General features: G+C 44.1%; 2 protein-coding genes across 6 annotated transcripts in view; one reads left to right on the top strand and one right to left on the bottom strand.

Annotated features, from left to right (window-relative positions):
• Positions 1-25064, bottom strand: part of TRADD (TNFRSF1A associated via death domain) — a 56518-nt gene extending 31454 nt beyond the window's left edge. The window contains exons 1-2 of one of the 3 annotated variants that reach the window (XM_056526252.1): positions 24962-25064; positions 1808-1946 (exon numbers count right to left, since the gene is read on the bottom strand). In XM_056526252.1, coding sequence (XP_056382227.1) covers positions 1808-1937 — 130 coding nt within the window. In that variant the 5' untranslated portion in view covers positions 1938-1946; positions 24962-25064. Of the gene's footprint in view, positions 1-1807; positions 1947-2045; positions 2264-2333; positions 2367-24961 lie in introns of those variants that run through there. The other 2 variants (XM_056526253.1, XM_056526251.1) reach the window with 2 other exon arrangements.
• The window catches only part of FBXL8 (F-box and leucine rich repeat protein 8), an 80791-nt gene continuing 54268 nt past the window's right edge, over positions 917-27439 (top strand). The window contains exons 1-2 of one of the 3 annotated variants that reach the window (XM_056526241.1): positions 917-975; positions 1787-1962. The gene's annotated coding sequence lies outside the window, so the exon portion shown is untranslated. Of the gene's footprint in view, positions 976-1786; positions 1963-2426; positions 2548-27439 lie in introns of those variants that run through there. The other 2 variants (XM_056526239.1, XM_056526242.1) reach the window with 2 other exon arrangements.

The following is a 27439-nucleotide window of genomic DNA, read 5'->3' as shown; positions in this document are numbered from 1 at the left end:
ATGCCAAACATTTTTAAACAGGTATGGTCTCCTTTATATACCTCGTGTATATGTGAAATTAGCCCCTTAAGGACCGGGGGTTTTTCCGTTTAGCACTTTCATTTTTTGCTCCATACCTTTAAAAATCATAATTCTTTCAATTTTGCACCTAAAAATCCATATGATGGCTTATTTTTTTGTGCCACCAATTCTACTTTGTAATGAAATCAGTCATTTTACCCAAAAATCTACAACGAAACGGGAAAAAAAAATCAATGTGCTACAAAAATGGAAGAAAAAAGATAAATTTGTAAGTTTTGGAGGCTTCCGTTTCTATGCAGTACATTTTTCGGTAAAAATCTTCCTAAAATGTGTAACCCAATTTCTCTCGAGTAAGGTAATACCTCATATGTGTATGTCAAGTGTTCAAAGGGCGCAGTAGAGGGCTCAGAAGGGAAGGAGCGACAATGGAATTTTGGAGAGTGAGTTTTTCTGAAATAATTTTTGGGGGGCATGTCACATTTAAGAAGCCCCTATGGTGCCAGAACAGCTAAAAAAAAAAAAAAAAACACATGGCACACTATTTTGGAAACTACACCCCTCAAGGAACGTAACAAGGGGTACAGTGAGCCTTAACACCCCAGAGGTGTTTGACGATTTTTCGTTAAAGTTGGATGTGTAAATTATTATTATTTTTTTTCACTAAAATGCTGGTTTTCCCCCCAATTTTTTTATTTTTACAAGGGGTAATAGGAGAAAGTGCCCCCCAAAATTTGTAACCCCAAATTTGTAAATCCCAGCATGCCCAAACAGCTGTCTGGGCATGCTGGGAGTTGTAGTTTTGCAACATCTGGAGGGCTACAGTTTAGAGACCACTATATAGTGGTCTCAAACTGTAGCCCTCCAGATGTTGCTAGGCAACTCACCGGCTTCCGTTAGATCCAGGGAGCAGTATTGCCGTCCTCTGCTGCCGCCGATCACCGCCGCCGCCGATGGGTAAGTAGACCTTCGGCGTCAGTCCTCCTCGGTTTCCCCATTCTGCACCTGCCTATTGTGGGTGGGCAGAACGGGGAAACCGAAAGTTAACCCCCCCACCCCCGATCTGCTATTGGTCGTCGCTTCTAGATGACCAATAGCAGGCATAGGAGGGGTGGTACCCCTGCCACCTCACTCCTATGCCTTCAGGGGGATTGTGGGTGTTTTGGACAACCCCGATCCCCCTTAAGATTTTTTAATAGAAGTAATTTACAAATGTGTTTAACTTTCTGGCACCAGTTGATTAAAAAACATTTTTTCCAAGGGAGTACCCCTTTAACAACCCAGAGGGGCTACCACATGTTTGAGCGCTACAATGACAAAAAATCCTGGCATTTCCTGTCCGTTCTCATTGTTTTCTGTGCCACCTACCCTGACCTCGGCTTGTACAACTTTGGCTTTGCTTACTTCTACAGTAATGTGCCTGGAAATGTCAACCGATACTTTGTGGTACCACACTGGCAGTAGCAAGTCTATACCTCCTTGAGGGGGTTAAGGCTCAAGATAATCCCATAGACTCTACTAACTTATGACAAATCTGAAAGTGACCCACAGCATTTACCACCACTGCCAGGTAGTCCTCAAGTCAACACTTTATAGTCATTTTATTTAAAATCTGATTCTAAAATATACGGTAGGTTTACATGGAGCAACTATGTTGTCCATTAACTGCTCAAATACACTGTATAAATGCCTATTATAGGAATATATATATATATATATATATATATATATATTTATATTTAATAATCATTATATTTTTCTGTTTCAGCTGTGGATAAAGGAGTCTTACCTGAAATGATGTTCCTGAGCACACTGTACATTGTGGATTTGTTCTGGTCATACTGCTCAGGTAGGCAGGTACAATCTGAGTCGATAAAGAGGTAGGCACTCCCAATCCAATTACTTGGACAGGATGTCATGTTCAAGACCTGAAGAACAAACAAGGTATGTTCACCTTTGACCACCATTATACATTTTAAATCTACATATTGTATAAGAAATCCCAAAATGAAAGTTAAAAAGCTTACTTTGCATTTCGTTAGCATTGACTTCCACCATGTAGATTAGATAATTGGCATAACGAGTGGGCATTATTTTAACAAAGAAAGAGCGATAATATGTGGTGCCCCGGTACAGTACATGGTTCTGTACAGTCCTAAAGTCCCCTCAGGTAGAGTCGCTCAAGTCCACAGAGCTCTCCTGCAGGGTCCCCCTAAGTCATTATATGGTATTGTCTTGCATATTACTCATGTACCTGTATTATAGGTATTGTACAGTGAATGTAAGTAATACATAAAGGTTATTAGGATATTTACCCTGTATAGGAACTTCCTAAGGTCATGTGATATGTGATCACATGATATACTCAGAGTTCCAGAGGCACAGGTAACCACAGGCAACCAGTTACCAATGGGCTTTCGTCCAGCCCCCTGATATATAAGGGGCTGTAGTCTACACATTCTTTCTCTGTACAAGTCAAGTCCAGCATATCTAGGCCAAAGCCTATAAATCTGCAGCCACATCAAATATGTGAGTACAAGTCATGTCTCTACTGTCCCTACCAAAATCATAACAGTAGCACAGTGGCCTGCATCATTATTACTGCAATTACAAGTCCAAGCAAGCCTGAGAGGTTCCCTGTGTCCCGGTCACCTCTGTGGAAGTTGGCTATTTGAAAAGACTGTTTTCTGCCTTCTTCAGTAAAGTTCCAGTTGCATCAAAACCCTGATTTGGACTTTACTATATGCCGTTTTGGGTTGGCTGTCGGCGGTACCCTACACCATGCAACCACATCCTGCCATCACGAACACTAGGATTTAGCAACATCTTGCCCCCAGGGTTAATACCATCTGGCCCCGCTACCTACACCGCTACACCTGGTGGTCCCACTATAACACCAGTGGCTCACAACAAATACATGTTGAAGTTTAATCCAAATGTGTATGGCTCGCTTTACCCTTACATAAAAAATTCCTGCAACTTGCCTACTGTCCCCATTGTTACGACAAGAAACCTCAATAAACACTTATGATGCGTTTTCCTGTACCAGAGATTCCAGGCAGCTTCATAGTAAGCACAAGAGACAGCTATGAGTCACATACTGACACAAAGACCTGTTTTCGCTATTTCATCACTACATAATTTTTTGCTTGCTACAATATTTAATTACATGCTATAAGCCATTGGTGGGCAGCCTACCACATCAGATTCACCCTTTTCCCCTCTGTTTGCAACAGTGGGGGCCAATACATTGTGAGTTGCAAACACAGCAGTTTACAGTTTATTTATGGTACTCAGCAAGAGGGGAGTCGGGAGACGCATGGGAAGAGTCAGGTTCAATGGGACAGCAAGCCACAGACAGGTTTTATTACAATTTTTTTATTTTTTGTTTTTTACTCATCCCTGCTTCCCAAGAGTCATAGTGGGAGATTTATCAAAACCTGTGCAGAGGAAAAGTGGAGCAGTTGCTCATAGCAACCATTTGGGAAGGAGGGGTGTGTAAATATTAGGTATTTGGCTGCTGTGCTGCCAGGAGTGAACCAGCTGTCATCCTCTGGCTACCCTGACAATCACTCCACGTCAAGGATTGTACCATTAGGTCTGAGTGAGTGGTCCATATCGGACTGTATATCTAATTGTAGCTGGCAGCTACTATTGACCAGCTGTATCACTCTCTGCATATTTCTTCCTACTCTCTATATCCCCTGATGACCCCGCATTGCTCCACATTGTCTGTTTTTGGAGGGGGGAAACACGTCAGAATTTGGGATTTATTATGCCTTCTTAGTGTACAATCACACAGGTTGTATATTGTAGGATTACTTTGTTGTGATAGGTGATGATATTGGAGCCCCAATTATTTGTCTCAGCTCTCCTTCCATCTCAACTATACCTGATTTAATTTCTATTTTGTTGAGGACTATTTATCTTATTATGAAATATTATTAAAGGTTAAGCTTTAACGAGCTAACTATTCTACTTCTGTGAACTGTTGTCCTAATAGCTCTAGCCACAATCAGCCATCCTTTATAATTTCAGTGAATTTGTGTAAATATTAGGCTTAGGACAGCCTTCCTAGCCTAGCATTCACACTCCTTTTTTACAAAAAGTTCACATCCGCTTGACTATTTAGTGAAAAGTAATGGGGAGTATATATAGTAAGCACAGTAGTAGCAGTCACACCAGAGCCCTGGTTCCTAAGGCTCTATTCACATGGTGGAATATCAGAGCAGAGTCCAGCGGAAAAATTCAGCTTGAAAATTCTGTTGCACACTCCCATAGTTTTCAATGGGACTCAACAGAACTCAACAGAATTTCTGTTGTGGAAAATTCTGCAGTGTAATTTCCAATTCCTAACTCTGCAAAAAGAATTTATTCTTTTAGTGTAATTCTTTGGTACCTGCCACGCACAGAATGTCCACCCAGAACTTTTCCGGAAGGATAATTTGCCATGTGAATGGGCCCTTCGAGAGCCCCAAGGCACCTTTGCCCCATAAAAAAGACATCTGTTTTATGAATAACACGTAGCAGACACGGAGTCGTTAAAAAATTTGCATTGGGGCCCAGAAGATACAAGATACACCTTTGTTCACATACTCAATCACATCAAGAGTATGGTCTCAAGAATAGAGTCTGCTGTCGGACTTTGATTCCTTCCTTTTAGATACTTAGCTTTTAAGATGTGATCCAACTACTTGGCTGAGAGGTGAGATATTGACCCATAGCCACCCAAATCTATTGAGTGCAAATTCAATCTAAAGACTGACATAATATAGTATATAACGCATCTGTTGAGCGGAGCAAAGTACATAATGTTGTACACTGAGGGAGAGGGGGCAAGGCATTGTGGGACATCCACAGCCGCTGGATGAACGCAAGCTTTGTATTTTAGTTGCACAATGATTGGCGACTTTGTGCGCAATCTGCTTTATTCCTTGGTCAGCAGAAAAGTAACATTTCATAATAGTCATCTGCAAACTTCAGAAGTTTTTTTCTTCTTCTGCTGTAATAATTAAGTGGACAACATTTGAGGAAATATATATCAATAGAGCTGACACAGCATTCTGAAAGAGCAAAACATATCTCTGCATTATCCTCTCCAACCATAGTATATTTCTGTACATGTACTGTGGATACAAATCCCAGCCTGACCGCAGGTCTGATGACCTTAACTAACTATTTTATTGGTCCTTATAATGCTGTTAGTTCAGGTCATCACACATCACACAGTTGAGCCAGAATTTGTGTTCCTAATATATAGGGAGATAAATGCTTTTGTGAAATTAGCCTAGCTCATCTTTTCACTTATTCTGAATGGCACATTACTATGAACTTTATTCCCTTTATCCTCTCTCTCTCTCTCTCTCTCTCTCTCTCTCTTTCTCCTTCTGTGTGTGGTGGCCCAGTATGGGATGGTGTTTTCTCATACCTTTCCTGCCCTGTCAGGCAGTGTCCCTCAGTGTCCCCAGGGCCCCCTGCAGTTGTTTCCCCCATGTAAATATGTTGTGTATTATATTGTGTGTTGTATCTTTAATAAATGTACCATGTGATTGTTACCCAGGAGGTACTAGTGAACAGCTGACCCCAAAGGTGACCTATGGGCTCCCTGCTAGTCTCCCCCATATAAATCCTGGGTGGAGCTAGCTTCTCTCTCTTGTTTCTGAGGTCCAATGCAGTCAAGTTGTCTTAGTGTGTATGTCCAGAACATTGGAGGCCTTAAATCAAGTCCTACAGCCTCAAGTCAAGTCCTGCAGCCACAAGTCAAGTGCAAAGTAAGCGAAAGTCACAGTCCTGTCAGTCAAGTCAAGTCTTCTGTCTATCCAGCATGGCCTGCACTAAATTCTCCTGTCTACTACAAGTCCCAGCAAACCTGCGAGGTCACTGTGTCACTGGTCACCTCCTTGGGCCCTGGCTGTACTGCATAGACTGTAACAACTGTCTACCCTCAGTAAAGATACCGTTGTCCGTAACTTGGCGTTGGTGTCTTCATTGCCCCCATGCCTAGCCCAGGATCCAGTGGTATACCTTCGGGTGGTTAAGGCTAAACCATGCCCTGGCATCACAAACACAAGGGGTTAATACCATCTGCCCCTAGGGTTACAACATCTGCCCTGTACCATACACCCCACCATTACCACATATGCCCATATGAGGTTTAATTACTGCTTAATTTTCTTAGGGTAGTAGGGTGAGGGGGAAAACCCTCTTAGCTAAGGAGTGAGCAGATTTATGCAATGTAATTGTTTGACTGATGACACTGGGAGAATGAAAAACTTGAGACTCTAGATTGTCAAGTTTATCTAGGCTTACTTCCATACAGCAGAACATTGTCTACAAAGGATGACGGTAAATTGAGAGTTAATTTCAGCAGTGAGCGATCGCACAAGGAAGTCTCTCCGTTTAATACCTAGAATCTCACCACTTAAGTTACCAAGTATCTTGAATTTGAAACCACAGCTACTATTCACTGCAATTACTACACAGGGCTTATAAGCCTGACAGCTTCCTTGTATAGTAAACACATTGTATTAAATAGCATATGTACATTACAAGGATAGAGATATATAAATGGATATTAGCTGTGGTTTTAACCTGGGCCAAGAAAAGTATCTTGATCATGTAGATGGGTCATTTCAAATCAGTGAATCCTTATTATTGGCAGCCACAAGAGACAAATTAGCTCTGTTTTTATATTCCTGGTGTCACGATTCGGCTTACGGGTTGTGGATCCGCTGTGTCAGCGAGGGATTGGCGTGAACCGTGCTAGTGGACCGGTTCTAAGAGGCTACTGGTTTTCACCAGAGCCCGCCGCAAAGCGGGATGGTCTTGCTGCGGCAGTAGCAACCAGGTCGTATCCACTAGCAACGGCTCAACCTCGCTGACTGCTGAGAAGGCGTGGGACAGAAGGACTAGGCAGAGGCAAGGTCAGACGTAGCAGAAGGTCGGGGGCAGGCGGCAAGGTTCGTAGTCAGGATGGATAGCAGAAGTTCAGGTAACACAGGCTTTGGACACACTAAACGCTTTCACTGGCACAAGGCAACAAGATCCGGCCAGGGAGTGCAGGGGAAGTGAACAGATATAGTCTGGGAGCAGATGGAAGCCAATTAAGCTAATTGGGCCAGGCACCAATCATTGGTGCACTGGCCCTTTAAGTCTCAGAGAGCTGGCGTGCGCGCGCCCTAGAGAGCGGAGCCGCGCGCGCCAGCACATGACAGCAGGGGACCGGGACGGGTAAGTGACCTGGGATGCGATTTGCGAGCGGGCGCGTCCCGCTGTGAGAATCGCATCCCCGACGGCCATGACAGTGCAGCGCTCCCGGTCAGCGGGACTGACCGGGGCGCTGCAGGGAGAAAGACGCCGTGAGCGCTCCGGGGAGGAGCGGGGACCCGGAGCGCTAGGCGTAACACCTGGATAACCCCTTTAACCTGTGTACGTCATGAGTCCGCTCCCAATCTATGGGAGCTATAACACTGCAAAAAAAAAGTGAAAAAAAAAGTGAAAAAAAAGTGAATAAAGATAATTTTACCTCTCCCCTAATAAAAGTTTGAATCACCCCCCTTTTCCCATATAAAAACAGTGTAAATAAAAATAAACACATGTGGTATCGCCGCCTGCGGAAATTTCTGATTGATAAAAATATATAGTTAATTAAACCGCACGGTCAATGGCGTACGCGCAAAAATATTCCAAAGTCCAAAATAGTGCATTTTTGGTCACTTTTTATATCATGAAAGTCAATAAGTCCTATCAATGCCAAAATGGTACCGAAAAAAACTTCAGATCACAGCACGAAAAATGAGCCCTCATACCGCCCCATACGCGGAAAAATAAAAAAGTTATAGGGGTCAGAAGATGACAATTTTAAACGTATACATTTTCCTGCATGTGTTACGCCGAGCGCTCCGGGTCCCCGCTCCTCCCCGGAGCGCTCGCTTCTCTCTCGCTACCGCAGCGCTCCGGGCAGCTCCACTGACCCGGTGCGCTGCGATACCGTCTCCAGCCGGGATGCGATTCGCGATGCGGGTAGCGCCCGCTCGCGATGCGCATCCCGGCTCCCGTACCTGACTCGCTCTCCGTCTGTCCTGTCCCGGCGCGCGCGGCCCCGCTCCCTAGGGCGCGCGCGCGCCGGGTCTCTGCGATTTAAAGGGCCACTGCGCCGCTGATTGGCGCAGTGGTTCCAATTAGTGTGTTCACCTGTGCACTCCCTATTTATACCTCACTTCCCCTTCACTCCCTCGCCGGATCTTGTTGCCATTGTGCCAGTGAAAGCGTTTCCTTGTGTGTTCCTAGCCTGTGTTCCAGACCTCCTGCCGTTGCCCCCGACTACGATCCTTGCTGCCTGCCCCGACCTTCTGCTACGTCCGACCTTGCTTCTGTCTACTCCCTTGTACCGCGCCTATCTTCAGCAGTCAGAGAGGTTGAGCCGTTGCTAGTGGATACGACCTGGTCACTACCGCCGCAGCAAGACCATCCCGCTTTGCGGCGGGCTCTGGTGAAAACCAGTAGTGACTTAGAACCGATCCACTAGCACGGTCCACGCCAATCCCTCTCTGGCACAGAGGATCCACTACCTGCCAGCCGGCATCGTGACAGTAGATCCGGCCATGGATCCCGCTGAAGTTCCTCTGCCAGTTGTCGCCGACCTCACCACGGTGGTCGCCCAGCAGTCACAACAGATAGCGCAACAAGGCCAACAGCTGTCTCAACTGACCGTGATGCTACAGCAGCTACTACCACAGCTTCAGCAATCATCTCCTCCTCCAGCTCCTGCACCTCCTCCACAGCGAGTGGCCGCTTCTGGTCTACGACTATCCTTGCCGGATAAATTTGATGGGGACTCTAAATTCTGCCGTGGCTTTCTTTCCCAATGTTCCCTGCACTTGGAGATGATGTCGGACCAGTTCCCTACTGAAAGGTCTAAGGTGGCTTTCGTAGTCAGCCTTCTGTCTGGAAAAGCTCTGTCATGGGCCACACCGCTCTGGGACCGCAATGACCCCGTCACTGCCTCTATACACTCCTTCTTCTCGGAAATTCGCAGTGTCTTTGAGGAACCTGCCCGAGCCTCTTCTGCTGAGACTGCCCTGTTGAACCTGGTCCAGGGTAATTCTTCCGTTGGCGAGTACGCCGTACAATTCCGTACTCTTGCTTCAGAATTATCCTGGAATAATGAGGCCCTCTGCGCGACCTTTAAAAAAGGCCTATCCAGCAACATTAAAGATGTTCTGGCCGCACGAGAAATCCCTGCTAACCTACATGAACTCATCCATCTTGCCACTCGCATTGACATGCGTTTTTCCGAAAGGCGTCAGGAGCTCCGCCAGGATATGGACTTTGTTCGCACAAGGCGTTTTTTCTCCCCGGCTCCTCTCTCCTCTGGTCCCCTGCAATCCGTTCCTGTGCCTCCCGCCGTGGAGGCTATGCAGGTCGACCGGTCTCGCCTGACACCTCAAGAGAGGACACGACGCCGCATGGAGAATCTCTGCCTGTACTGTGCCAGTACCGAACACTTCCTGAAGGATTGTCCTATCCGTCCTCCCCGCCTGGAAAGACGTACGCTGACTCCGCACAAAGGTGAGACAGTCCTTGATGTCTACTCTGCCTCTCCACGTCTTACTGTGCCTGTGCGGATATCTGCCTCTGCCTTCTCCTTCTCTACTATGGCCTTCTTGGATTCCGGATCTGCAGGAAATTTTATTTTGGCCTCTCTCCTCAACAGGTTCAACATCCCAGTGACCAGTCTCGCCAGACCCCTCTACATCAATTGTGTAAACAATGAAAGATTGGACTGTACCATACGTTTCCGCACGGAGCCCCTTCTAATGTGCATCGGACCTCATCACGAGAAGATTGAATTTTTGGTCCTCCCCAATTGCACTTCCGAAATCCTCCTTGGACTACCCTGGCTTCAACTCCATTCCCCAACCCTGGATTGGTCCTCTGGGGAGATCAAGAGTTGGGGGCCCTCTTGTTTCAAGGACTGCCTAAAACCGGTTCCCAGTACCCCTTGCCGTGACTCTGTGGTTCCCCCTGTAACCGGTCTCCCTAAGGCCTATATGGACTTTGCGGATGTTTTTTGCAAAAAACAAGCTGAGACTCTACCTCCTCACAGGCCTTATGATTGTCCTATTGACCTCCTCCCGGGCACTACTCCACCCCGGGGCAGAATCTATCCTCTGTCCGCCCCAGAGACTCTTGCTATGTCGGAGTACATCCAGGAAAATTTAAAAAAAGGCTTTATCCGTAAATCCTCCTCTCCTGCCGGAGCCGGATTTTTCTTTGTGTCCAAAAAAGATGGCTCTCTACGTCCTTGCATTGACTACCGCGGTCTTAATAAAATCACGGTAAAGAACCGCTACCCCCTACCCCTCATCTCTGAACTCTTTGATCGCCTCCAAGGTGCCCACATCTTTACCAAACTGGACTTAAGAGGTGCTTATAATCTCATCCGCATCAGAGAGGGGGATGAATGGAAAACGGCATTTAACACTAGAGATGGACACTTTGAGTATCTGGTCATGCCCTTTGGCCTGTGCAACGCCCCTGCCGTCTTCCAAGACTTTGTTAATGAAATTTTTCGTGATCTCTTATACTCCTGTGTTGTTGTATATCTGGACGATATCCTGATTTTTTCTGCCAATCTAGAAGAACACCGCCAGCATGTCCGTATGGTTCTTCAGAGACTTCGTGACAATCAACTTTATGCCAAGATAGAGAAATGTCTGTTTGAATGCCAATCTCTTCCTTTCCTAGGATACTTGGTCTCTGGCCAGGGACTACAAATGGATCCAGACAAACTCTCTGCCGTCTTAGATTGGCCACGCCCCTCCGGACTCCGTGCTATCCAACGTTTTTTGGGGTTCGCCAATTATTACAGGCAATTTATTCCACATTTTTCTACCGTTGTGGCCCCTATCGTGGCTTTAACCAAAAAAAATGCCAATCCCAAGTCTTGGCCTCCTCAAGCGGAAGACGCCTTTAAACGGCTCAAGTCTGCCTTTTCTTCGGCTCCCGTGCTCTCCAGACCTGACCCATCTAAACCCTTCCTATTGGAGGTTGATGCCTCCTCTGTAGGAGCTGGAGCGGTCCTTCTACAAAAAAATTCTTCCGGGCATGCTGTTACTTGTGGTTTTTTTTCTAGGACCTTCTCTCCGGCGGAGAGGAACTACTCCATCGGGGATCGAGAGCTTCTAGCCATTAAATTAGCACTTGAGGAATGGAGGCATCTGCTGGAGGGATCAAGATTTCCAGTTATTATTTACACCGATCACAAGAACCTCTCCTATCTCCAGTCTGCCCAACGGCTGAATCCTCGCCAGGCCAGGTGGTCTCTGTTCTTTGCACGATTTAACTTTGAAATTCACTTTCGGCCTGCCGATAAGAACATTAGGGCCGATGCTCTCTCTCGTTCCTCGGATGCCTCGGAAGTTGAACTCTCTCCGCAACACATCATTCCTCCTGACTGCCTGATTTCCACTTCTCCAGCCTCCATCAGGCAAACTCCTCCAGGAAAGACCTTCGTCTCTCCACGCCAACGCCTCGGAATCCTCAAATGGGGTCACTCCTCCCATCTCGCAGGTCATGCAGGCATCAAGAAATCTGTGCAACTCATCTCTCGCTTCTATTGGTGGCCGACTCTGGAGACGGATGTCGTGGACTTTGTGCGAGCCTGCACTGTCTGTGCCCGGGATAAGACTCCTCGCCAGAAGCCCGCTGGTTTTCTTCATCCTCTGCCTGTCCCTGAACAGCCTTGGTCTCTGATTGGTATGGATTTTATTACAGACCTACCCCCATCCCGTGGCAACACTGTTGTTTGGGTGGTCGTTGATCGATTCTCCAAGATGGCACATTTCATCCCTCTTCCTGGTCTTCCTTCAGCGCCTCAGTTGGCTAAACAATTTTTTGTACACATTTTTCGTCTTCACGGGTTGCCCACACAGATAGTCTCGGATAGAGGCGTCCAATTCGTGTCAAAATTCTGGAGGGCTCTCTGTAAACAACTCAAGATTAAATTAAACTTTTCTTCTGCATATCATCCTCAATCCAATGGACAAGTAGAAAGAATTAACCAGGTCTTGGGTGATTATTTACGACATTTTGTTTCCTCCCGCCAGGATGATTGGGCAGATCTTCTACCATGGGCCGAATTCTCGTATAACTTTAGAGTCTCTGAATCTTCCTCCAAATCCCCATTTTTCGTGGTGTACGGCCGTCACCCTCTTCCCCCCCTCCCTACTCCCTTGCCCTCTGGTTTGCCCGCTGTAGATGAAGTGACTCGTGATCTTTCCACCATATGGAAAGAGACCCAAGATTCTCTTTTACAGGCTTCATCTCGCATGAAAAAGTTTGCCGATAAGAAAAGAAGAGCTCCCCCCATTTTTGCTCCCGGAGACAAGGTATGGCTCTCCGCTAAATATGTCCGCTTTCGTGTCCCCAGTTACAAACTGGGTCCACGCTATCTTGGTCCTTTCAAAGTCTTGTGCCAAATTAATCCCGTCTCTTACAAACTTCTTCTTCCTCCTTCTCTCCGTATTCCTAATGCCTTTCATGTCTCTCTTCTTAAACCACTCATCATCAACCGTTTCTCTCCCAAATTAGTTTCTCCCACTCCTGTCTCCGGTTCTTCTGACGTCTTCTCAGTGAAAGAGATACTGGCCTCCAAGACGGTCAGAGGAAAAAGGTTCTTTTTGGTGGATTGGGAGGGCTGTGGACCTGAAGAGAGATCCTGGGAACCTGAGGACAACATCCTAGACAAAAGTCTGCTCCTCAGGTTCTCAGGCTCTAAGAAGAGGGGGAGACCCAAGGGGGGGGGGTACTGTTACGCCGAGCGCTCCGGGTCCCCGCTCCTCCCCGGAGCGCTCGCTTCTCTCTCGCTACCGCAGCGCTCCGGGCAGCTCCACTGACCCGGTGCGCTGCGATACCGTCTCCAGCCGGGATGCGATTCGCGATGTGGGTAGCGCCCGCTCGCGATGCGCATCCCGGCTCCCGTACCTGACTCGCTCTCCGTCTGTCCTGTCCCGGCGCGCGCGGCCCCGCTCCCTAGGGCGCGCGCGCGCCGGGTCTCTGCGATTTAAAGGGCCACTGCGCCGCTGATTGGCGCAGTGGTTCCAATTAGTGTGTTCACCTGTGCACTCCCTATTTATACCTCACTTCCCCTTCACTCCCTCGCCGGATCTTGTTGCCATTGTGCCAGTGAAAGCGTTTCCTTGTGTGTTCCTAGCCTGTGTTCCAGACCTCCTGCCGTTGCCCCCGACTACGATCCTTGCTGCCTGCCCCGACCTTCTGCTACGTCCGACCTTGCTTCTGTCTACTCCCTTGTACCGCGCCTATCTTCAGCAGTCAGAGAGGTTGAGCCGTTGCTAGTGGATACGACCTGGTCACTACCGCCGCAGCAAGACCATCCCGCTTTGCGGCGGGCTCTGGTGAAAACCAGTAGTGACTTAGAACCGATCCACTAGCACGGTCCACGCCAATCCCTCTCTGGCACAGAGGATCCACTACCTGCCAGCCGGCATCGTGACAGCATGTAGTTATGATTTTTTCCAGAAGTACGACAAAATCAAACCTATATAAGTAGGGTATCATTTTAATCGTATGGACCTACAGAATAAAGAGAAGGTGTCATTTTTACCGAAAAATGTACTGTGTAGAAACGGAGGCCCCTAAAAGTTACAAAATTGTGTTTTTTTTTCAATTTTGTCTCACAATGATTTTTTTTTCTGTTTCGCCGTAAATTTTTAGGTAAAATGACTGAAGTCATTACAAAGTAGAATTGGTGGCGAAAAAAGTAAGCCACATATGGATTTTTAGGTGCAAAATTGAAAGAGTTATGATTTTTTAAAGGTAAGGAGGAAAAAACGAAAATGCAAAAATGGAAAAACCCCGGTCCTTAAGGGGTTAAGGACACATCTTGTAGACATATGCATTACAAAAGTCTACCAATGATGCAAAATTGGTAATTGTCTAAATCTAAGATTCCTCTACCAACAAACCCAGCCTAAACCACGATAAACATCCCCTGTATGTCAATGCTGGGGATGCTGTGTGATTGGTCCACAGGTCCCAGCATTGAGAGCCCTTATTACTGTACTATACTGTAGAAGAATAAACGGCGCCCGTTCATCTATGCACTCCGGTGATGCGGGCAGCCAGCACTTACAGCAAGCACTAGCTCTCTTTCTGCTAGTACTTGCTCCCTATAGCCTAATGCGCGGCGTAATGCTGTAGCAGAATGATGATTCCGCCAGATGATTCCGCTACAACATTACGCCGTGCATTAGGCTATAGGGAGCAAGTACTAGCAGAAAGAGAGCTAGTGCTTGCTGTAAGTGCTGGCTGCCCGCATCACCGGAGTGCATAGATAAACGGGCGCCGTTTATTCTTTTACAGTACAGTACAGTAATAAGCGTCCCCAGCACTGACATACAGGGGATAGGCGTGGCGGCTGCAGGCATAGCCACGCCTATCCGACTGTTGCTGACTATTGTTAAAAGCATTTTTAAGCATCATTAAAGCTGCTAGAAAGCAGCAAAAGGTATGATTTAACTGTTATTTCTAACAACTTTGTCAAGCTGGGGCTGGATTATGGGGGTTAAAACTCATGACAGTTGCGCTTTAACGACCAGGCCAATTTTCATTATGCGTTCTTGTTTTTTCCTCTTCTCCTTTTAAAATCCCTAATTGTTTTTATTTTTTTCACCTACAGACCCATATGACGGCTTGTTTTTTGCAAGACCAATTGTACTTTGTAATGTCCTCTCATTTTACCATAAGAAGTATCATGAAACCGAAAAATTAAAGGGGGTTATCCACCATAAGGTGATTTTTGTACGTACCTGGCAGACAGTAATGGACATGCTTAGGAAGGATCTGCGCTTGTCTCGGGGCTAAATGGCTATGTTGTGAGATTACCATAACACTGTGGTTAGCTTTTTGTGAACTTGTATTTCCTGTTAGATTTTTCTTTTCTTTTTTACTACAAATTCACAATTCCAATTTCCTCCTTCCCACACACCAGCCACCCCACCCATTGAAACATAAATGAGATGCAGACCTGTGGTTTTCAATCAGGGTGCCTACAGCTGTTGCATTAGTTGCAGATTGATCCCTCCACCCATTGAAGCAGACAGGCTCCCTGTCATTAGCTGACTAGTGAGTTGCCGCATTGCAAGCTGGGAAAAATCTGCAACAACAGTCATTTTGTATGCTGTTAAAAATAAATATTGGGGTGAAAATCACATAAGAATTGTGAGAAAACTGTCACACACAGGTAAAGAACACAGGTAAAGACACTATATTATGAACTACACTAACTTTACAGCCCCTGTAACAGTCAAATAAAAAAAATTCCCGGAATACCCCTTTAATATTTGCAGGTGGAAATTTATAAGAAAATTGCAATTTTACTACTTTTTGAGGGTTTGGTTTTTACGCAGTGTACTTTATGGTAAAATTTATACATTATTTTTATTCTGTAGGTCCATGCAATTAAAACAATATCCAATTTATATAGTTTTTCTGAGCAAGTACAGATACAGCGGTCGGTACTATCCGATTAATGCAAGAAGTTAGGCTGCTCTTGCGAGTATAAGCATGTGGATACAACAGTGAGCTGGCGGGGGTGCTCAGTCTCTAAAGCATTCAGTAAATCACGGCAGTAGAAGGTAGAGAAATTAAGAGAGTTCACTCACTGCGTCTGGTGCTCAATCTTTAATTTCGGGTGCAGTTAAAAGCGCATACAAAAGGTAAGTTCGGACGCCAACAAGACACGAGTGACAGCACTGTTTCACACCAGCATGGTGTTTCTTCAGACTCCTGAGTGCCTCCTCGCTGTCCGATCGCCGAATGACTGCTCAGTGCCTGAGATCCAGGCATGAGCAGTCAAGCGGCAGAATCATCGATCACTGGTTTCCTATGAGAAACCAGTGATCAATGATAAAGAACAGTGTGTGCAGTGTTATAGGTCCCTATGGGAGCTATAACATTGCAAAAAAAAAGTGAATGAATATCATTTAACCCCTCCCCTATTAAAAGTTTGAATCACCCCCCTTTTCCCATAAAAAAAAACACAGTGTAAATAAAAATAAATATATATGGTATCACCGCATGCAGAAATGTCCGAATTATAAAAATATATTGTTAATTAAACCGCTCGGTCAATGGCGTACGCGCAAAAAGATTCCAAAGTCCAAAATAGTGCATTTTTGGTCACTTTTTATATCATTTAAAAATAAATAAAAAGCGATCAATAAGTCCTATCAATGCAAAAATAGTACCGTTAAAAACTTCAGATGACGGCGCAAAAAATTAGCCCTCATACTGCCCCATACATGGAAAAATAAAAAAGTTATAGGTGTCAGAAGATGACAATTTTGCAGATGATTTTTTCCAGAAGTACGACAAAATCAAACCTATATAAGTAGGGTATCATTTTAATCGTATGGACCTACAGAATAAAGATAAGGTGTCATTTTTACCGAAAAATGTACTACGTAGAAATGGAAGCCCCCAAAATTTACAAAACAGCGTTTGTTTTTTTCAATTTTGTCGCACAATGATTTTTTTTTCCGTTTCACCGTAGATTTTTGGGCAAAATGACTGACGTCATTACCAAGTAGAATTAGTGGCGCAAAAATAAGCAATCATATGGATTTTTAGGTGCAAAATTGAAAGAGTTATGATTTTTTAAAGGCAAGGAGCAAAAAACGAAAATGCAAAAACGGAAAAATCCCCGATCCTTAAGGGGTTAAGGACCAGGCTAATTTTATTTTTGCATTTTAGTTTTTTCCTCCTCGTCTTTTAAAAATCATAACTCTTTGATATTTTCATCCACAGATGATTATGAGGGCTTGTTTTTTGCACGATCAGTTGTCCTCTGTCATGACATCACTCATTTTACCATCAAATGTATAGAGCAAAAAAAAAAAATACTATGTGTGGGGAAATTGAAAAGAAAACCGCAATTTTGAAAATTTTGGAACGTGTCGTCTTCACGCTGTACAATTAACATTAAAAATGACATGTGTTCTTTATTCTGTGGGTCAATACGATAAAAATGATGCCCATGAATACATACTTTTCTATTATTGTGAGGCTTTAAAAAAATCTCAAACTTTTTAACCAAATTAGTATGTTTAAAATCCCTCTATTTTGACAACCTATTACTTTTTCATTTTTCTGTATAAGTGGTGGTATGAGGGCTCATTTTTTGCGCCGTGATCTGTACTTTTTATTGATATCACATTTGTGTATATAAAATTTTTTATACAATTTTTATAAATTTTTTTTTAATGTTTACGCCGTTCACCATACGGGATAATTAAAGGGGTACTCCGGTGAAAACCTTTTTTCTTTCAAATCAACTGGTGGCAGAAAGTTAAACATATTTGTAAATTACTTCTATTAAAAAATCTTAATCCTTCCTGTACTTATTAGCTGCTGAATACTACAGAGGAAATTATTTTCTTTTTGGAATGCTCTCTGATGACATCACGACCACAGTTCTCTCTGCTGACGTTATTATAATAATAACGCTTTATTTATTGTTATCCTTAGTGGGATTTGAACCCAAGTCCCCAGCACTGCCACCATGCTGCCCTTAGCATACATCTGCTATGCATGTTTGCTAAAATAGACAGAGATGTCAGCAGAAAGCACTGTGTTCGTGATGTTCCAAAAAGAAAGGAATTTCCTCTGTAGCATTGAGCAGCTACTGGAAGGATTAAGATTTTTTAATAGAAGTAATTTACAAATATGTTTAACTTTCTGCTACCAGTTGATTTAAAAAAAAAAAAAAAGGGTTTCACCGGAGTACCCCTTTAACATTATATTTTGATAGTTCGGACACTGCACGCGACAATACCAAATATGTTTGTTCATTTATTTATTTTTTATATATTTTTTGCGCTTTTCGGGGGTAAAATGGGAAAAAGGGACATTTTAAATTTTTATTGGGGAGGGAATTTTTCTAATTTTTTAAACTTTTTTTAATTTAATTTTTTTTTTACTTTTTCATAAAAAAATGAATAAAAAGTGATCAAAAAGTCCGATGAAAACCAAAATCAAACCGATAAAAACTTCAGATTACAGCGCAAAAAATGAGTCCTCATACCGCCCTGTACTTGGAAAAATAAAAAAGTTATAGGGGTCAGAAGATGACATTTTTAAACGTATAAATTTTCCTGCATGTAGTTATGATTTTTTTCAGAAGTACTACAAAATCAAACCTATATAAGTAGGGTATCATTTTAACTGTATGGACCTACAGAATAATGATAAGGTGTAATTTTTACCGAAATATGCACTGCGTAGAAACGAAAGCCCCAAAAAGTTACAAAATGGCGTTTTTTCTTAGATTTTGTCGCACAATGATTTCTTTTCCGTTTTGCCGTGAATTTTTGGGTAAAATTACTAATGTCACTGCAAAGTAGAATTGGTGACGCAAAAAATAAGCCACAATATGGATTTTTAGGTGGAAAATTGAAAGGGTTATGATTTTTAAAAGGTAATTAGGAAAAAACGAAAGTGCAAAAACTGAAAAACCCTGAGTCCTTAAGGGGTCAATACTTAAAGTGACAGTGGTCAATGTGCAAAAAATGCTCTGGTCCTTAAGGTGAAAATGGGCTGGGTCCCTAAGGGGTTAACAGTTTAAATAAAATAATGTAAACAAAAAAAAAACATATTGGTATCAGATATGTTCAAACTAATAAGATATTATGTTAATGAAACCACACAGTGATTTTCGTAGAAGTAAAAAAAAAGTACCAAAGTCCAGAATTGCTGATTTTTGGTCACTTCATGTACCAGAATTTTTTTTTAATGAAAAGTGAATTAAATGAAAAGTGATTAAAAAGTCTAATCAAAACAACAATGGTACCAATAAAAACTACAGAACACAGCTCAGAAAATTAGCTCTTATACTAATTTTCTTACAAAAAGTTGTAATTTTTCAAAGTAGAAAATAAAATAAAACCTATATTAACTGGTATCATTGTCATTTTATGGACCTATGCTATAGAATAAAGATAACATGTTGCTTTCACTGTAAAGTGCACAGTTTTTTCAATTTCATCCATACAAATATATTTTTGCTTTGCGGTATACTTTGTCGAAGAATAAATTATGTAATTACAAAGTACAAATGGTCCTGCAAACAAAAAGCCTTCATATGGGTCTGTAGATGAAAAATTGAAAAAGCTATGAATTTTAAATAGTGAGGAGCAGGGCCGGACTGGCCTACCAGGATAACGGGAAATCTTTGAAATGTGGCCACTTTGAAATGTGGCTGCATTTTTTTCCCCCTCCAGCGGCCGACAGGGCCAAATCATCATTGGCGCTCATGGAGCGCCTGCTTCGGGCCCCGTGCCCACAGGGGGGCCCCCGTCACATTAGGGACATCCCTGTGTCCCAAAAAATCTTTTCGGGACACAAGTATGCCCCGGTTACCTATCTGCGGCCCTGCATTAACTTTAAAAACGCAGGGGCCGCTGGGAGGTAGCGCACGCAGGGACGTCATGCGCCTATAGTAACAGAACAGAGCGGAGCAGTGAGGAGGATGCGCGCATGGTAAGTGACCAGCGGCACGTCATCTTCAGTGTTCCGACCAACCCACCTCCAGACCCGGGACCTACCCATAGGCCATAGCAGTAGATCGTGACCCCAGAGCGGTGGTCGGAATACTGAAGTGGGGCAGTAAACAGGTATACAGCCTCCAGCACTCTATATGACTGAAGGCTCTATGTCTGTGGGTGAACTGTACTGCACCTAATGTGGGGTACTATAATGCACCTAATGTGGGGGAACTCTACTGCACCTAATGTGGGGGAACTATACTGCAACTTATGTGGGGGAACTATACTACACCTAATGTGGGGAAACTATACTGCACCTAATGTGGGGTACTATAATGCACCTAATGTGGGGGAACTCTACTGCACCTAATGTGGGGAACTATACTGCACCTAATGTGGGGGAACTATACTGCAACTTATATGGGGGAACTATACTACACCTAATGTGGGGAAACTATACTGCACCTAATGTGGCTAACTATACTGCACCTAATGTGGGTAACTATACTGCACCTAATGTGGGGAACTATACTACATCTAATGTGGGGAACTATACTACATCTAATGTGGGGAAACATACTACATCTAATGTGGGGAAACTATACTGCACCTAATGTGGGTGAACTATACTGCACCTAATGTGGGTGAACTATACTGCACCTAATGTGGGTGAACTATACTGCACCTAATGTGGAGAACTATACTGCACCTAATGTGGGGGACTATACTGCACCTAATGTGGGTGAACTATACTGCACCTAATGTGGGTGAACTATACTGCACCTAATGTGGAGAACTATACTGCACCTAATGTGGGTGAACTATCCTGCACCTAATGTGGGGGACTATACTGCACCTAATGTGGGGGACTATACTGCACCTAATGTGGGGGACTATACTGCACCTAATGTGGGGGTACTATACTGCACCTAATGTGGGGACTAAACTGCACCTAATGTGGGGACTAAACTGCCAACCTTATGTGGGGGAACTGTAGTGCACCTAATGTGGGGGAACTGTACTGCACCTAATGTGGGGGAACTATACTGCACACCTAATGTGGTGGAAATGTACTTCACACCTAATGTGGGGGAACTGTGTATTAGGGCGGATGGCAGCAGTGTTTTGGGGGCGGGGATGGAAGGGGAGGGGGGTCAGCATTGTATTTTGTATTGGGGGGTGGGGACATCAGCATTGTATTAGGGGGATGGGGAAATCAGCATTGTATTAGGGGGATGGGGAAATCAGCATTGTATTAGGGGGGGGATCAGCATTGTATTAGGGGGAGACTGGATCAGCATTGTATTAGGGGGAGAGGGGATCAGCATTGTATTAGGGGGAGGGGCGATCAGCATGGTATTAGGGGGAGGGGCGATCAGCATTGTATTAGGTGAGAAGGGATCAGCATTGTATTAGGGGGGATGGGAGGGGGATCAGCAGTGTATTAGGGGGGGATGGGAGAGGAGGGGGGGCAGCATTAGGGGCAGGGGAGGGAAACAGCAGTGTATTAGGGGGAGGGGGTCTGCAGTGTATTAGTGGGGTGGGGGGGGTCTGCAGTGTATTAGATTAGGGAGATAGTATTGTATTAGAGCTCAGGAGGGGAGTCAGCATTGTATTAGAGCGCAGGAAAGAGTGGAGGGTCTAAAGTTATTCAACTTGGGCTTTGGTGATTATATATTTTAATATTATATATATTTGTGGGGAAGGAAATGTAAATAGGTTGAGGGAGAAAGACTAGGGTGATGGCATTATATATTGCATTATGATATTTTTTTGGTTTAGAGCAGGGGTGGGTAACCTTCGACTCTCCAGATCTTTTGGACTACATCTCCAATAAGGCTTGCAAAGCATCATGGGAGGTGTAGTCCACAACATCTGGAGTGGCAACAGGATGTCTACCCCTAGTTTACCTTTTATGAACAAGAAAATGACGACGTGCTGGTATAATGACGCAACACTATGGGGCTGGTATGTAATTTTTTTTCAGGGCTGGTTTTCACACCCAGTCCGGCCCTGGTGAGGAGGAAAAAAATTGCTGTGTCATTAAGGGGTTGAAGGAGCCACTAGAAATATTTTTCATAGGTCATACTGTGAAAAGTTGTTTTCGATTACATGAAGCCCTGAATACTCTTTAGCCTTTATCCTGTGAGTCCACAACAAAACTCACTCTCATTTGTGGTGGAAAGTTCTGCCATGTTTGAAAGCATATAAGCAATTTTCCTAGAAAGTTGCCAGCCACAATTTAAGGGAGTTAGCCTCAAAGTGATGGCCGACCCTCAGGACAGGCCAATAATGTTAGATCAGCAGGAGTCTGACTTTTGGCAGCCCCAATGATCTACTGGCTTATTTGTCAAGGTTGCTGTTAGCTGTCATCTAAGGCATCTAAGTGGTTAAAATGGCAGGATTAGATTTATTTGTGCTGATGGCTCTTGCAGATTAAGATGAACCTACTCCACACTACCATCCATGACATCTTGTGTCTCAAATGTCAGGACAGGGTTAAAATATATAAGCTATACTGTCAAAAGAAATGGCTTATTAGAGAGCACTTGCTCTTTTACTCAAGGACATGTGTATGCTACTTCTATCCAAAATCCGAAATAACCAATAATACTGGCATACAGTGACTATATAGTTCTACACAGACAGCCTGCCAAGTACTCTCACACTGCTTACTATACAAGAGAATGCAGCGCTGAATAATTGTATTCACAAGCTGAATCACAGGTGATGTCTTCTCTGGTTGGAGTCTTTTACTTAAATGTTTTTTCTCATCCAGCCCAGACTACCATGATGACTTCTCCCAAGAAAATGCAGTTTTGTGCTCAGACACCTTTGGTCCTTTGCTTCCTCATCCAATCCCCACACTCTAAAGCAGGCCTGCACAACATATGGCTCGCCAAAAGATTCCTATCGGCCAGTGGCCTGCGATCATTATGCACCGCAGAAAGAGGATCCAGGAGCTTATCAGTTTGAGGGTGTTTTGATCACAGAGAGTATTAATAACAGAGGCAGGGGGATGGACTGCCTATAGGTTGGTCTGCCTAATTACATAATGTAGGGCAGGGGGTAGCCTAATTACATAATGTAGGGCAGGGGGTAGTCTGCCATTTTTAATTAGGGGTTATGTCTTTTTATATTATGGGGGGGCTTTTTCCCATCTAATAAGGGTGAGTCAACCTATCTACCTTATTGAGTGTGAGTCTACTGATTGAGGGGGGACCTACCTACCTACCTAAGATGCAAAGGTGCACTACTAATGAGATGAAAGACTTACCTAATGGGGGTTGGCTGTTGGTGCTTGGGGGAAATACTAGGGGCTTCCCCGACCTGGCTCCCTAATGAGGCCTCTACCTAACTACTTAATGGAGGCACAGGGGGAAAAAAACTTCTATGTAGCTAACACAAAAAGAGGCACTATTAGTGTGGGGAACTAAGAGTGGCATTAGTACCAATTGGGACCATATAGATGGAGAGTTTGTATAGAAGAACTAAGGGAGCTAGAACAATGTGGAGCCTAAAATGTTTGTCTGCCAATTCTGCAGCAAAGAGACACAGTTGGAAGAAGTCAACATTGCGGTCTGAGCCAAATGGAAAAGACATCATCTGTGACTTTTCAAATGAGGTTGCATCTTTGCATGTAAAATATATATTTTTCTCAAATACAATATTCAGAAAATTTGCTCCCCCATAATATAAGAGAGCATTTGGCATGATTATGTCCTGTAGTAAGGAAAGAATGACATATCTACCAACAAGAGCACACCTTTTACGTAGATCTTTACTATAGAAACCTTTCTTTTATGCAGGGCAAAAACGTGGTATGAGCAGTCACAAGCATACATTTCATAGAAGCAGATGTCTGCTCTTGGGCCCTAGGAGAGAGGGGCCCTGTTTTGGCTGTTTTATCTATTTTGCTTTTGGATAACAAGAACTTGTTTCTCCAATCCAGAGGCTACAGGGTCATGGAGGAGAAAACAAACATCAGACGCTTCTGTCCTGGGTGTGAAAGCTGGGCACCTTAATAGGCAGCTTGGTTTAACCTTTTAAACAATGGCATCCCCCCTATATTCTTTGTGCACTATTGAATTCAGCCAATCATAACATTGTCATGCTCACCATTCACACCCATGTAGGACATGAAAAGAAACATGTTACCAACTCTGCGTGTAAACCTCTACTTGGGATTCACAAAAATGACACTTAGGTTTGGTTAATACTACGTTTATGCATCCGTTAATAGTATTCATCGGTATCACGCCAAAAACGGGATGCTGACGTATACTGTTAATGGGAGCAGCGGACCCCATTGATGTCTAGGGCCCAAAGGAGTCACCTAGTCACCCAGTTCGAGATATATGCACTATTTTGAGCAGACATTTGATAAATTCCAGAAAAGCCTTACCTGTATGACTGCATTGTGCCAAATGTAGAGTTTGGTGAAAGATGAATAATACTAGGGCATTGTTTTTGAGGGGTTGATCTAAGGCCCCTTGGTGAACTGAAGCATTAAATGGGTAATCCGGCGCTAAGACATCTTATCCCCTATCCAAAGGATAGGGGATAAGATGCCTGATTGCAGGGGTCCCACCTACTCCCATAGGCTTGCATTGAGGGGGCGGAACGTTACGTCACACGGGGGCAGGGCAATGACGTCACAACGCTCCGGCCCCCGTGATCGCCAGTAATCAGACCCGGAGCGAACATGCTCCGGGAACTGATTATAACGGGGTGCTGCGTGCAAGATCACGAGGGTCCCCAGCGGTGGGACCCCCACCATCAGGCATCTTATCCCCTATCCTTTGGATAGGGGATAAGATGTCTTAGCGCCGGAGTACCCCTTTAAGATTTCCCTTCACCGTCAACCCCATCGCTCCCTAAAAAAAAAATCCCCTAGTATTAACCATCTTCCACCAAGCTCTACAGTTGGCACAAAGTAATTTTGGCAAACATTTCAGACAGGAGATTCTCTCTGCCCATCAAAAAAATGTATAGTTTGATCTTATACTGATGGAGTTTTCGAAGCCCACAGCTAGTCTTTCCTTGTGTCAGTAATAATCTGCCCCATGATTACATGAAGTCACACATATAATAGCCCAGATTGCTTCAAAATATGGCACCTTTCAGATGAACTACATCTAAGTGGGATCTCAGAGACACATCAATGTCAATGTAATAGTTATAGGTCACTAGTACAGGGGGATACGTTATACATTGAGGTCAGGAACGACGACTCGTGTTCACCGCTTAGACATCAATGTTATGGCTAGCTTTATGTGTACTTTTACAAGCCACAACAAGAGCCCCCGCCTGTCCAGTGTCATAACCCAGCACTAAGACCACACTACCACAACTCCACACAGGCTGCCATAATTTACCTGTTTGTTCCAAATCCAAGAGTATAGACTCTTCCGAAATCTCACTCAGCTCTCACCCCAGCCTGTGACACCACAACTGCTCCCCACCCACTTAACACTTCAGCTGCCAAAGAGAACAGGAAACTGCATCATGCAAGAAATCTGAAACAGAATACAACACTACCCTGTGTATTACACAACTGCATTGTGTACATGCCAAAGCTGCTTCATTATAAGCACTTCCAATATGGTTACACACAGTTGTTAAACAAATGATAATACATCTTGTATTCTCTATAATCGAGACAGCATAACTTTTCTAGATTTACATACACAGTTGTGAATGTAAAAAATGCAACACCTAGATGTTTACTAGTAGTCAGTAGGAGAATACCGTACAAAGTTCACTACTCGTAAAAGTGCAAAAGCCTGGAACATGAGAGCTGCACTTTGGTTCGCACTTCTTGTGATAATTCTTTCTCAATAAGGGTCTATTCACACATACAGTTTTCCGGGGCTTATTTGATGCACAGGATTTGAAGCTGCAAATTTTATGCTGCCGAGTTCAATGTAAACCAACCCTCTACATTCTCATTACAACCCCCTACATTTGCACTACACCCCCTGCATTCTCACTACAACCTTCTACATTCTCATTACAATCCCCTAAATAGTCACTACAACCCCTGCATTCTCACTACAACCCCCTACATTCTCACTACAACCTTCTACATTCTCATTACAATCCCCTACATAGTCACTACAACCCCCTACATTGTCACTACAACCCCCTACATTCTCATTACAATCCCTTACATTCTCACTACAACCCCCTACATTCTCACTACAACCCCCTACATTCTCACTACAACATTTTACATACTCATTACAATCCCCTACACAGTCACTACAACCCCCTACATTCTCACTACAACCCCCTACAACCTTCTACATTCTCACTACAACCCCTACATTCTCACTACAACCCCCTACATTCTCACTACAACCCTCTACATTCTCACTACAACCCTCTGCATTCACACTACAACCCTCTGCATTCACACTACAACCCTCTACATTCACACTACAACCCCCTACATTCACACTACAACCCCCTACATTCACACTACAACCCCCTACATTCACACTACAACCTTCTACATTCTCATTACAATCCCCTACATAGTCACTACAACCCCCTACATTATCACTACAACCTTCTACATTCTCATTACAATCCCCTAAATAGTCACTACAACCCCCTACATTCTCACTAAAACCCCCTACATTCTCACTACAACCCTCTACATTCTCACTACAACATTTTACATACTCATTACAATCCCCTACACAGTCACTACAACCCTCTACATTCTCACTACAACCCCCTGCATTCTCACTACAACCCCCCTACATTCTCACTACAACCCGTGCATTCACACTACAACCTTCTACATTCTCACTACAACCCTCTACATTCTCACTACAACCCTCTACATTCTCACTACAACCCTCTACATTCTCACTACAACCCTCTACATTCACACTACAACCCTCTGCATTCACACTACAACCCCCTACATTCACACTACAACCCTCTACATTCACACTACAACCCCCTACATTCACACTACAACCCCCTACATTCACACTACAACCCTCTACATTCACACTACAACCCCCTACATTCTCACTAAAACCACCTGCATTCACACTACAACCCCCTGCATTCACACTACAACCCCCTGCATTCACACTACAACCCCCTACATTCACACTACAACATTTTACATACTCATTACAATCCCCTACACAGTCACTACAACCCCCTACATTCTCACTACAACCCCCTACATTCTCACTACAACATTTTACATACTCATTACAATCCCCTACACAGTCACTACAACCCTCTACATTCTCACTACAACCCCCTACATTCTCACTACAACCCCCTACATTCTCACTACAAACTTCTACATTCTCATTACAATCCCCTAAATAGTCACTACAACCCCCTACATTCTCACTACAAGCCCCTACATTCTCACTACAACCCTCTACATTCTCACTACAACATTTTACATACTCATTACAATCCCCTACACAGTCACAACCCCCTACATTCTCACTACAACCCCCTGCATTCACACTACAACCCCCTGCATTCACACTACAACCCCCTACATTCACACTACAACCCCTGCATTCATACTATAACCCTCTACATTCTCACTACAACCCTCTACATTCTCACTACAACCCCTGTATTCATACTATAACCCTCTACATTTTCACTACAACCCCCTACACTCTCACTACAACCCCCTGCATTCTCACTACAACCCCTTGCATTTACACTACACCCCCCTGCATTCATACTACAACCCCCTACATTCTCACTACAACACCCTACATTCTCACTACAACCCCTTGCATTTACACTACACCCCCCTGCATTCATACTACAACCCCTTACACTCTCACTACAACCCCCTG

Source organism: Hyla sarda, chromosome 6, assembly GCF_029499605.1.
Source record: "Hyla sarda isolate aHylSar1 chromosome 6, aHylSar1.hap1, whole genome shotgun sequence".
NCBI lineage: Eukaryota > Metazoa > Chordata > Amphibia > Anura > Hylidae > Hyla > Hyla sarda.
Note: the sequence above shows the minus strand (reverse complement) of the source record. Positions and strands in the feature narration are given on the sequence as shown.